Raw genomic sequence first — 14,107 nt, 5'->3', positions numbered from 1 at the left:
TTATTTGACATTAGTATGATGTAAAGCCATAGAAAATACAACTAAAATATTAGACATTGGTAATTTAAGAAATTTCCTTCTGAAGAAGTTCATGAATAAACGATTGATTTCACACTAAATTCAATTTAACAGGTGATCTTTTCTCACGGAGGAACGTTCGTAGGCGGACTTCTGTCGTACAGAAGTCGCGCAGTCGCAATCGCCACTCTTCGAGCACCACAGTTCCGCGTGCTTCATTCTGTAGTGAACGCTCATAAGGTATGTTCATCTAAGCAATATGAACCCTTTCGGTACGGAGTGACGCGAACGGCCCTTCAGTGGCCGAAGCGTCGATCCGCCAATATACGCGATTCGGCCGAGAGAGCTAGGCACTCGACGTTCAACGTCTTCAATTAATATATGTAATAAAACTCAATAACAAAAACAATTTAAAAAATTTATCAACAGAAGCATTTCAAGTTAACATTTCAAGTTGCTCGGCCGCAGTGAGTGCAGCATGTGAACAGTGACTATAGTGCTCGGCTGCAGTGATCTGTATAATGGACAGTGATTATAATCACTATCCGTACCGAAAGGGTCAAATATTGGCATGTTTCAAATTAGTAAATTATGTTAATGTTAGTATTTTTATAGTATCAGGTAATGTCATCGCAAAAATAATTTTGTTTTTTCCAGCAAATATAATTTTACTATTGTATAATTATAATTATGTATTTTTAAACATGTCATATTTTTAAACAATTATTTTTAAACATCTATTCTTAATGCTTACTTTTTTAAAATTTCCTGACATTTGCGCCATTTAATTGCTCCCAAAGAGGATTATATTTAGTTTTAAACCAATAATAATAAATTATTTATTTTTGAATACGCTAATTTTAATATATCAATATGCACGTTACAATGAATAAAATAATATTAATATATCGGAAATAATTTTGAATAATTCTTTTATTATCGATATCTCTTTTCCATTAATTTGACAGTATGGAAATCTATGTTCTCTCCGTTTAATATTCATACAATCATTGCAACATTGTCATTAATACTTTATATTTAATCTCTTTAGAGATTATACAGTGCTATATAGATCGACATGATTATTGATTCCTATAATAAATAAATGTGAAGTAGTAAGTAGTAAGATCTGCAGGGTTCAGGAGCTCATGAGAATTTTCTGTGTTTGTCTGTTAAAAAGAATCTTGGATTATGTTGTATACAGGCTGTTCAATAACGTTAATATTGAAATTTAAGAACATGTAGTACTCATGAAATAAAACTAAAAAGTCTTAATAAGCAGTACTCCAAAACAATTTATTTCTGAGTTATGAAGCATTTGATGTATTTTCCATTTATTTCACGAGTATGCATTTTATAACGTATTTACTTACATGCAACCGCTCGTACACTCATCCTTCACTTCTAAGGTCGACGAATAATCAGTATCGTCGACGTGACAGTTTTCAATTCTCTGTGTCAGTTTGTCCCCGAACGCTCGCGAATGGCCATCTATTATCATTGCACATTGATTACTTACCCTTGTATTGTTCAGCATTCAAACGAAATTTTCTGAAAAATAACTTATTTTTACACAAATTCTGAAATGACTAAGATCCATTTCATGTATGACAGATAATTGTTTTCAAGAAAAGTGGATAGGACATTGTGGTTCAGTTGAATGGTTATCTCGCTCGGAACATTTGAAGAGCATGATGTACACCACAACAGTTGATACATTGGATGAACTGATACAGAAAATTGAAAACTCTTGTTAACAAATACAAATTAAATCTGGAATTTTTGAATGTGTTCGATCTTCAATGACAAAGCGTGTCAAATTATGTGTTGAAATAAACGGAGAGCACATCGAAACATCTGCTGTAGATTAATTTATTTTTTATTTATTACAGCAGAAAATGCTTCATAACTCAAAAATAAATTTGGAGTAATGCTTATTAAGACTTTTTGGTTTATTTTTATGAGTACTACATACTCCTAAAATTTGGTACCTTTTTTTAACACCCTGTACATGATGTACGCTGCTAGTGCTGCAGTGTCGATGACATTATAAAAAAGCACCAGTGACCTACGATTTATTTTGCGGTCTTTGCAGCCCAAACATTGAAGCACGCGCCCTATTATAGTAGGAAATTTCAATCTTTTTTTTTACAACACCTCCACGGAAAGTCCGACTTTCCATGCCTGTAGAGCAGGGAGAAAGTGACCAATCGCACGCCAGAGCTTACTTTCCTCCCCAGGGAAGAAAATTGATACTTTCTGCTCCGTCAGACCCGTATGGCGTTCAATTGGCCACTTTTACCACGCTCTACAAGGATTTAAAAGTCGAACATTTCCGTAAAAGTGTTGTGAAAAATATCGTATGCACCACGGGTCAAAAGTTTTTTCAGACTCATGTAATTGCCGCCCGAGCCGAGGCAAACTTCACACTCGTCTGAAAAACGCAGCTTTCTCCCCTTAGTGCACAATATACTAATACTATACGAATACGCTATATAGAAATCGTTCTTGGACATGAAATACATCCCCCGGTATATGTAGGTTCTACTGGCCAAAGACATGACTCAACTGCGGGCTGATTTTGTAACTCTTAACGACAGTTTTGTTTATCATTATATTGTCGTTGCGCTGCTTTTTTACCATGTATAATATTTGCGCAACGATAATATAACGATAACAAAACCGCCGTTAAGGATTACAGAATCTGCTGGACGTGTTGCAGTTGTCGGCAGCTATTATGTTTGCCGCGACTTGAATGAAAGGCAAAAAAAAAACATTAAAACAAGCTAACTTTGCACTACTTGCAACAATTGAGTATGCGACAAACATCTCATAAGCAAGTTAACGTGCTATTACTGTATCCAAGTTTCCTCGTAATTATTCTAAACATTGTAGGTTACCATATTTTGAAATTGTAATAGAATAAAAAGAATGCCTCTTTTCCATTAATTTGACTGTATTAAAGCCCACGTTCTGTCCGCTTAATATTTATACAATGCATTGCAATATATTATCATTAATATTGCATACTTTATATTTAACCCTTAAAGCGCACATCTCCGAAAAATTACGTAAAGCGCACTGGGGGTATGAGATACCACAGTGTCTTTAAGTATGTACTGTAACGACGCTATTGACTATTTTATTGCATAAAAATTTCTGAATGAAAGTAATGTCATGTATTTTAAGGATAAACAAAAATTATAGCGATTTCTTAAAATTAACATTGTTTAAAAAATTATTGAAAAAGACATTTTAATGGGACTTATCAGAGCACAAAGTTCGGAGTGGGGTATCCTACACTCCATGTGCGCTTTAAGGGTTAATCTGTCTAGGGATTATGCAGTGCTATAAATTGGCATGATTATTGATTCGTATAATAAATAAATGTGAAGTAAGATATTGATGCGCTGGCCAGCTGCAATAAAAGATATCTTTTTCAAATGTTTGAAATATATTATATCGAATATATTGGGATATAATTACCGTGACGAAGCATTCTAAGGACCCTTTAATCATTCCGCCAACAAATATCTGTAAAGTTTTATTGCCCCTTTGCAATAGGAACAATATTAACTTCTGTATATGTAAGGGAGCCATATACCATTGAACGTTGTATCTATATGAAATGACGATTAAATGCGATCAATATCAATAATTCTATGATGAAAAAATAATTTATTTATAATTTAAATTAATTCTTTCTTATAAATATTATAACGCATAGTTATCTTACGAATTATTTATCTTTAACTTTGTATGAATTTTGTATCGTATTATGTATTTCTTAATTCCAGCTTGTGTGTGTGTGTGTGTTTATTGCACAAATTTTGACTCTTGCGTATCACATAAGAATATTTCTTACACTGTAGCAAATATGCCATTGTTTTCATCCATAAGTTGTTGCGAAATATCGTTGCAGAGGAAAGTATATAAATAATACATATTTACATATATTAAGGACTGAAACACTTTCCCGCTAATTTGTCCAGATGATATCTCTCGAAAAATCTAAAATGCGAGCTATTTACTTGAAAGTTTAAAAATAGAAAACCAAACTTACTCGATAAAGATTGAGGCTCGCGTAAAGCAATCCATTCAATATTAAAACGAAGAACGTTATGTTAAATGAAGATAGAAAAGTTTTGAGTATCCTTTAAGAAGGAATAGATATTAGTAGCTGTACAATACGTATCGTAACATGCAGAAATAATCTCAGAGATAAATTCTTTGGCCATTTCCGAGTGCGATTTCCATTTGATGCTAACGCTGTTTTTTTTTATTACCTTTTTTCCGATATTAAATGTTAATATTTAAGTTAAAATAATATAGCTAGATAAAGTTTCTAATAAAAGTTTTTGAAAAATGGTTTACATATAAAATTGAGTAAAATTTAATTATGTAGGTATTAATTTAAAATTAATTCATACAATTATTATAAATTTATATCGCAAGAGTCACACGTTTTAAATTATTTATAACTTAAGAAATATCAATAAGTTGATATTTTTTTCTGAAAGAAACATTGACGTCAGTAAGAACTTATATCTGAACTAAATTCCAGATATTACGATACATCCTGTGCATCTGTTTAATGACCACCATACTTTAAAGCTTTGCGATGCATATCTACGGCATAAATTATGCTCTTGTGAATCAAACTCGCACTTTTCGTGCCGCTCATTCGTGTAATACTGATTGTCATGATCCGCTCCATACGGTAACTGTAAATAACTGAAATGTTAACTATAATTGTATAATAATTTACATTCGCATAATGTGAGTTGTGTCACGTTACCACGTGCAAAAATTTTAAAATAAATCCTAATATAAAACCAACACAGTTTCACAATTGATTTGATGCAACGTAACAAATATTTACAACACAAATTTAAGTAATCTTCTTATCATTAATTTTCTTACCTGGTAATCTTTAACATTCCGCAGACATGTTGCATGTATAATATGAACATTGTTCCTATCGCTACTATTGCAAGCCCTCCTATGCAGAATGCTGCATCCGTATGCAATATAATTAAATAAAAATATCTTTCTTGATCGATGAAGTACTCTGTGACGATCTGTAACGATGGATTTGGCCGGGACGCGTTTGCAGAGAATACAATATCGTATACGTATGGCAAAAATGGTGTAAAAATAAAAGAAGTCACGCTGAAGACAACGAGCACTACAGAACAATTTGAAAAACAATAGTAAAAAAATTATTAATTAATGTTTTTAAATATTATTGCATATTCTATTTTTTTTTTTTTCTATTTAATCTTCCAACCTTCTAGGAAATATCGTCCAATATACATGGCTATACATGGCTACTTTAAATTCCATGCTCGCATATACATGCGCTTCTCAAAATATATTAGAAACAGACAAAAGTTTGTAAAGAAAGGTATTTTGATTTCAAGAATATTATTTAGTCGGAATTTTTTATAGAGGTGTCTTTTCATTTATGCTGTGTGTAACATACAGTATAAGGATGGCACGAAAAGACGCCGCAAAGATTTCAGATAATAATGAAGCAATGTATATAATGTATACATACGTGTGATGACTTGATGTATAATAATATCACCACACATACCTATGTGCGCATTGCTTTATTATCTATAAATTAATTGCTTAAAAAAGCAATGCGCTTTTGCCGTTTATGTTGTTAATTTAAAAATACGATTACGAAATTTGAGGCACAATACTCTACAACCGCAAATATGTCGTCATGTCATTTAATTAATAGAAACAGTATTTGAATTTAAATAAAGCCTGCATATTTCCTGATGAGTAATGAAAAACTGAGAGATTGTCTTACGCGTAAGTGCTTCAGTATAACGTTTAGCAACGTTCCAGTATTTTTCTATAATGGCAATTTCTCCTTCGTCTTTTAGATCGTCGTAAGTGTGTTGAAGTAGATCTAATAAATATTTTACCTGTCATCATACAATAATTTTCTATGCTACTTTTTACTTAAAAGTTGATACGGACTGTATCAACACACTGTATATGACACGCATTTGTCCAAATAAAGAATAACTCTTATCACTTACAAAATCCATGTTAAAGTGGAATGAGAAGTATGTTATTACGAAGTTAAAAAAGACGGTTGTGACAGAGAGAATTTCAATAACTAATTGCAGATCCCATTTTGTGGTCGCAAATGTTGTAAACTATGTGAAATGATTTTGCTGAATTATTTGTATTAAAGGAATATTTTGCTTGTGTGTCAACAAATAGAAAAATTTAAATTATCAATTGTTTTTCTACGCGGAATAGTTGAACAAAAAGCGCAATGTATGTATAATCATACTTACATCACAGAGTAAGTATATATATAATAAAAATATACTATTTTAATATATATATATATTATATATGTATTATAATTATATACATATAAATTTAAATGTGAGACAAGTTGCTATCAATAGCAATGTGGTAATTAATTAATAATTAATACATTATTATTATTATTAATAAATAAGAACATTTCTCGTAAAAAACTACTAAAATATATTGACTTACTTGAAATATGATAAAACTTCCCAGAATTCCATAATGCAAAGTCAGTTGCAATTGAACAAGTTTGGATTGTTTATAAGGCCACAAGCCAATCGCGAGCAAGAGAATCCGATTGAGACTAAAGTACCGATCCTTCGCGCTGATCATCTCTTCGAGCATCGAAACACATGTGACTGCGAAGATGTCGAGGACATTCCGTTTATCCCCTCTTTTCGACCGATCGATTGATATTCCTTCTTTTAGCGTAAATTTTACCATTAAACTTATAGTAACCATTAAAGAACATTATGAAAAAATTCAAACACTTACAATTTTGCAATTTTTACCTTCGAAGAGGTCTATGATTAAGCGATCGATGCGACGCATATAGGGGAATACAACAGATGTCTTCTTCCCATAAAAATGAAGAAGAAAGGACTTTCGTGAAAAGAATATTCACGTAAAAGTCACGCTGGCGCATTCTGTTGTTTTCGGTTGTTGCTGGGGGACTTTACACATTTACACATTACTATATATCTATATGTTTGATGTTTGAAAGAGAGTAAGTTATCAATTTCAAATATATCGACACGTTTTTATCAAGTTCGTGTTGTCGCATGTCACAAGCAAATAATATCACAATGGAAATATAGTTATATGTTTTATACCTTTTTGTATTTTTCTTTACACATACCATTCATGTTATTTATGAACAGAACATTTTAAAAAATTGTAAATGCTAGTATATAGGTATAAACTAAATAAGCATAAATTATTTTGTTATGGCTGACGCGTATCATTGTAAACATTGCTTACAAAAAATTAATGATTGAAAATACAGTACAAAATTAATTGTTCTTATATTTTATATATTTAAAGAATGCGACATGTACATACATTATTTTCATTTTTAAATCCTTTTGCAAAAGCCTAACAAAGTAATATTTTGGATTAAATAATTTTTTCACAACACCTCCACGAAAAGTTCGACTTTCGATGCCTGTAGAGAGGGGCAAAAGTGGCCAATTTTACACCAGGGCTTACCCTGAAAAAAGGGAAGAAAATTGATACTTTCCACCCGGTATAGCGGGCGGAAAGTATTAATTTTCTTCCCTGGGGAGGAAAGTAAGCCCTGGCGTGAAATTGGCCACTCTCGCCCCTCTCTAAGCATGGAAGTCGAACATTTCCGTTAAAGGTGTTGTGAAAAATATCACCTGTGCACCTCGGGTCGAAAGCTTTTTCAGTCGAGTGTGAAGTTTGCCGTCCGAGCCGAAGGCGAGGCAACTTTCTCCCCTTGGTGCACAATATACTATTATTTTCCATGTTTTGCTTGTGTGGATCGAAATCTCCAGCTAAACTACATGTTCAAAAGTAAGGTTTTTTACTTTTTCAATAATATAAGTAATACAATAAGTAATATATATATATTATTAAATTTTAATTAATTATACATATACCATGCTATTAGATTCATTTTTTCAGTCTTTTTTAGTGTATCGAATATATAACAGCAAAGTAAGATATCGAAGCCTTTATCAGCTGCAATAGATTATATCATTTAACCCACATTCATCGTATGCTATCTTAAGTAAATTCTGATATACGATATATTTTTTTTTACCGTAGCGAAACATTCGAACGATCCGTCAAATAGTCCTTTGATACTCAAAGTGAATTTTTTGGTGCCTCTTTGCAATAGAAACAGTATCATTTTTTGTATGTATAAGGGAGTCATATACCACTGAACGCTGTACCTGCGAAATTAGACGAACAAAAATTGGGAGTTTGAAAAAGAAAAAAATTATTTAATAATAATAATTAACATACACTCTAATCATTCTATAAATAAGATATTTACCTTTATTTTTAATATAAATATGCACAAATTGCTTATGTGTACGCACATATAATAATATTTTATATAATAAAATTTTCTTACGCAGTAACAAATACGTAATTAGTATGATCAATAACGTTCTGCCCGGCATAGTTGGCTAGGAACATGTATAAAATACAAATTGTTACGAATAAAAAGGGAAATAATAATTCTTTGACATTATCTTGAGATGAACCAATCTGAGAAATCTAAAATACGATCATTATAGAGAGTAGGTATTACGGAGAGAAGAGAAAGAATTTTCTGCCTACGTTTCATCTGTTATTTTTTACATGGTAAGCTATCTCATTATAACCGGAATTCTGACTCATTTAATTGAAGAAAAAAAAACAGATTTATACGTAGAATTAATTATAAATATCAATTAATTAAAGTTATTAATAAAAGTTCTCTCTTGTTATAGAACTACATTATGGAATATTAAACACCCTTTCCAGATAAAGATTTATCGAGACTTACTTGAAAGAGATTAAGGCTCAAAGAGACTACTCCGACTGCTATTAGACAGAATAGCATTGTCTCAAATTTAGATACCAAGAGTTCAGACAATCTTTAAACACAAGTAAATATTATTATATGACTTATATGTATAATTCTTGCATACTAACTTCATAGCTTGCCGATGCATATCTATAGCACAAATTATCCCTTCGAATATGACTTTCTCATTCTTCCTACTAATGTTTTTCAGCATATTGATTCTCATTACACGTTCAATACGATAACTATAAATAACATATTTATCGAGTACATATACTTTTTTGTTTTTACAAGATAAACTTTATTTTTAGATCCTTTTTTTCGAAATATAACAATTCCTTTTGTTTAACTTATTATTTAAGGTAACAAACAGAATTTCTATTCATAATAATAATATAATTTCTTTTATAATTTGAATTTTTGTAACCATTTCTATATTTCTGGCATACCTGGAGATTCTAAACATTCCACATGTAAGTTGGAGATACACAATAAGCATTGTTCCTCCAGCTATTATTATAAACAGCCCTATGCAAAATGCTACGTTGATATGTAATAGAATTAAAGAGAAATATCTTTCTTGATCGACGAAGTATTCCGTTATGAATTGCATTCGACGTGCTTGAGAAACATTTATTGGCAAAACATCAAAAGTACTCGATAAAAATTCAGCAGCAATAGAAGTAAATACACTGCAAACGCCAAATACTAAAGAATGTTCGAAAGTAACTTGTATAATTTTCTGTCATATAATATCTTAAAATATTGCTTTACGTATATGTATATTCTATCTCAAATTTTATATTTCATCAAACTCAATTATAATCGGCTTCTACTATTATTCAACTCATAATTCTACACGTTGAAAGGACCCCACAAAACCACGTGAAAAAGCCGTTCTACCAAATTGACTAAAACTTTGGGAATCGGTAGTTTATGTGATGCTGATGAAAAGTCTCTAGGCGCGAAGTCCGAAAATGGCCAGTTTTCAAGATACGAAAGGTCAAAGGTTGGGAATATGACCAACAGATCTAGCTTACATGGGTTATCTACGCACGCCGCACGCATCGACAGCACTCATTGAGACGGAACTTGTTCCTGTTGATCCGCTATCCTTGGATAGCGCTAAGAACGGGTAGCGCAAGCCAAGAGCCATATACTCGATCGCTGGCCGTATCAGTAACTTGGCCATATTAGCTGCACGAATGTTGCGTAGCTATTGCTTATCCTGACAGTCTTCACACATCCTCTGAACAAGTCCCATCTCAATGCGGAACAAGTTCCGTTTCAATAAGTGCCGTCGATGCGTGCGGCATGCGTAGATAACCCATATAAGCTAGATCTGTTGGCCATATTCCCAACTTTTGACCTTTCGTAACTTGAAAACTGGCCATTTCCGGATTTCGCGCCTAGAGACTTTTGATCAGCATTACATAAACTACCAATTCCCAAAGTTTTAGCCAATTCGATAGAACGGCTTTTTCACGTGGTTTTGTGCGGGGTCCTTTTATTCTTTATATCAAGCGAACACTATCTACTAATTGTTTATTCTTTATATTTAAATATCTTTAATCCAAAAATCATTATTTCTCTCCCAATATATTATATACAACATGTATTTTAATGGAGTGATGTATCATACATATGTGTGCAGATAAATTATTGTTATTTGTCAAGATTAATTTGTCTTCTACTGAAGTAACTTGCACGTAAACAAGACGAACTATAAGCAAATGCAAATCTAAAAATATTATCTTACTTGTAAGTGCAGCCGTGTAACGTTTTCCATTATAGCCATACTCTTCCATGATAGTGTTTTCACATTCATCTTGTAGTTTATCGTATACGTGCTGAAGTTGCGTCAATAAATTCTTTACCTGTCAATCCAGTAACTTTTATACCACCTTTGTGTATATTTTTTCAGAAAGATCGTTGAGTATAAAAATTTGTCACAGATATTAATTTAATCGTGTAAAAAAATTTAATTGTAAAATGTTAACTTACAGCTTTCATGTTACAAGCAAAAGAGATGTAATTTATCATAAAAATAGCAAAGGAAAACGTGACAGACAGAATCTTGACGATGAGATCCGAAGTACATTTCGAAGTTAAAAATGCGGTGAACTGCAAGCAATAATTTCATTAAAATGCTTGTATTTGAAATTTGTTTTTTATACATTTTATAACTTTTAAATTATAGAATTGTTACTTTATATGTATATAATAATTTTACAAAAAAAAGGTAATAATAATTATGTACGTGATGTCTTGCAACTATTGTATAATATTTAAATAGAACAGAGATTTTAATAAAAGATGAAAATTATAAAAGTCAAAATTACAAGAATATTCAAAAAGTAAGCAATCAAAATCAGTAAATAGTATTTTTTAAATCTTAAGTAAATTTTTTTACTTAATATTAGTATTTTTTAAATTTTACAATATCAATTCTGATATTACACATGTACGCGCACCTATCATTAAATATTGATCTTCATATCTAAGGTAATATTGATTTTCTCTGTTCCGCTGACATACAATGTTGGTTTCTTATATACACTGCTTCTATGTACATGTATACATTTTAACAACCAGCTATACATTAGCAAGTTAATTATCAATGGCAGGGCTTACTCGTTACATGCAAATTATTAAAAATTTTAGATTATTGAAAATTTAATTGTTTATTTAAAAACAATTATTAGATGTAGCGAATTATTAAATAATCTAATGTTTGTTTTTATTGAAAGAATAAAGTTAAAACGTATTTTGTTTTTGTCGAAAAACAGAAATGAATATATACATATATTATCGTTCTTCCTAAATTTTTATTAAGTAAAAAAGATCACAAATCACAAATATTTATTCAAATGTTTATATTTTTTGCAGTTAATCAATCTTCCTTTCTTTGTTTATTAAAATTACAAAATTTTGAATTTTATATTTGAATAGATAAATCTCACGGTAATCATCAATGCTTTGATCGCTTATAATTAACATTGATATTTCTAAGACTTCTTATAGTAATTGTACTCTTCAAAAGATACTGTTAGAGTGTTACACAATGAAGTAAACATATTGTAATACAATTAATACATGAAATAATTTTCTTTTTTATATAAATTATTATATTAAATTATGTATATGATAATAAAAGATGTAATAAAAATTATCTAAAAATACAACTTTTTTAGATAATTTATATCTACTTTATATCAAATATACAAAGTATATAACTTATCTAAAAGTAATAATATGTAAGAAAAGAAATATAGTCTTACTTGAAACAAAACAGCAGTCGCAAGAATAATCAGGAAGAAAATAAACCGAAAACGTACGAGTTTCGTTCGTTGATAAGGCCACAGCCCTACAGCGAGTAAGAGAATCTTATTAAGACTAAAGTATTGGGCTTCGATAGAGATCATTTCTTTGCAACCTCCAAAATAAGACTGCGAAGATATCGAAGGCATGATTGCTCCCTCCTTTTTGCATTCATTAAACAGACATTCTATGGCTGCTCTCTTTTGGTATAAATTTTAACGCAATTTTCCTAATGTCGTTCGTACGCAAGACGGCACGAGACACTATCGTGAGATCAAAACATTCGCATTTTAATAATATTTCTCACAAAAGCTATGATTAAGCGATCGATTTAATACCAGTGAAATTCAGCAGATGTTCTATTTCGCATAACAAAATTACTCGTGAGAGAACTATATTTCCGCGAGAACAATACAAGAGTTGCGCATGCGTATTTAGCACTTGAAATTCATGCCTTTACACGCTTCATTCCTGTTCGTGCAATCGTAAGAGTTTTATCTACAAGGAGAATGTTCATCCCTTCAGTCTTAAGTATGTATTATTAAACGTTCAAGTTATTGTTTAAAGTAATATTATTCTCTTTTCCTTCTCTATCAAAGCGTAAGAATACGTATTTTATGTTCTTCATAACTCCACCAACAAAAAACTTAAATTTGAAGTCTTAAAAATATTTATGCTAATAATAATATTGATCAAAAAGTAATATGTGTCGACAAATATATTTCTAACAGAGATAATCAAGTTTAAACGCAATACAATGTTAATTAAATTTCTAACACGATTTTATTTTAAAGTATAGCAATATGTGATTTGCTCCAATGCATTATGAATATGTGATATGCATCAACGTCTTTGATTGAATAATTTTATGTGTGATATTTTATACCTCTGTATAATTACATTTGAAATGTTTCATGTTTTATAAACAATATTTTCAATAAATCTGTTTACTCAAAATTATATACATCTCAATTTTAAACAAAATATGAAATAAATATATCAAGAATTTCTAATTAATTATCCATATTGTTTACATTCTAATATATAATTAGATTTTATTTTTGGTTTATTATTGTATAGAATACATAACAGTAAAGTAAGATACCGAAGCCTTCACAAGCTATAAAGAATGATATTGTTGAGTATATGTTCATTTATATTACGTTACATTAAATATATTGTATTACGTGATATATGATTTTCTTACCGTCGCAAAACACTCTAACGATCCAATAAATAATCCACCAATACCCAGAGTAAAATTTTTGCCGCTTCTTTGTAACAGAAAAAGAATCATTCTTTGTATTTGTAAGGGAGCTAGATACCATTGAACGCTGTACCTGTGAAATTAAATTTCGTTAAATTAAAGAAAAATAATTTGAAAAAGAAAAGAAAATACATAAATAACATTCATACATATATTTGTATATGTACGTTTTATAGATAAAGTGCTTGTTTACTTTCAAGATAGATAAAGTGCACATAAATATATGTGTATATGTATAATAATAAAAAAGTCTTTACGCAGTAACGAATACGTGATTAGTGTGATCTATAATATCTTGCCCAACATAGTTAGCAATGAACATGTATAAAACGGTCGACGTTACGAATACAACGGGAAATACAAATTCCTTGATGTTATCTTCAGATGCACTAATCTGAAAAATCTAATTTGCGAATTTCGCAGACATATCGAGTTATTTACATTTGTGTTGTATTAAATTGCTTCAGTTCACTCACAAATGCTAAGCTATATAAATAATAGAATATGCTAATTCTAAGTTGTTTAAATAATAAAAATTTCGAGTGATATTTATAAAAGATAATTTATACGCGACATGTTTTAATCGGAAGCATCAAGCAAAAAACACGTTGTTT

General features: G+C 30.6%; 1 protein-coding gene across 1 annotated transcript; it reads right to left on the bottom strand.

Annotated features, from left to right (window-relative positions):
• Positions 1-7,969: 7,969 nt before the first annotated feature.
• Positions 7,970-13,887, bottom strand: LOC112456736 (the record flags this gene model as incomplete). Its single annotated transcript, XM_025019469.1, has 10 exons — positions 7,970-8,067; positions 8,150-8,282; positions 8,468-8,613; positions 8,885-8,975; positions 9,034-9,150; positions 9,355-9,613; positions 10,665-10,782; positions 10,910-11,029; positions 13,434-13,566; positions 13,751-13,887. Coding segments are annotated over 10 exons (1,305 nt in total), but the record flags the coding sequence as incomplete, so codon positions are not given.
• Between the last annotated feature and the right edge of the window lie 220 nt (positions 13,888-14,107).

The sequence above is a fragment of the Temnothorax curvispinosus genome, unplaced genomic scaffold, assembly GCF_003070985.1.
Source record: "Temnothorax curvispinosus isolate PA1 unplaced genomic scaffold, ASM307098v1 QBEX01000655.1, whole genome shotgun sequence".
NCBI classification, from domain to species: domain Eukaryota; kingdom Metazoa; phylum Arthropoda; class Insecta; order Hymenoptera; family Formicidae; genus Temnothorax; species Temnothorax curvispinosus.
Note: the sequence above shows the minus strand (reverse complement) of the source record. Positions and strands in the feature narration are given on the sequence as shown.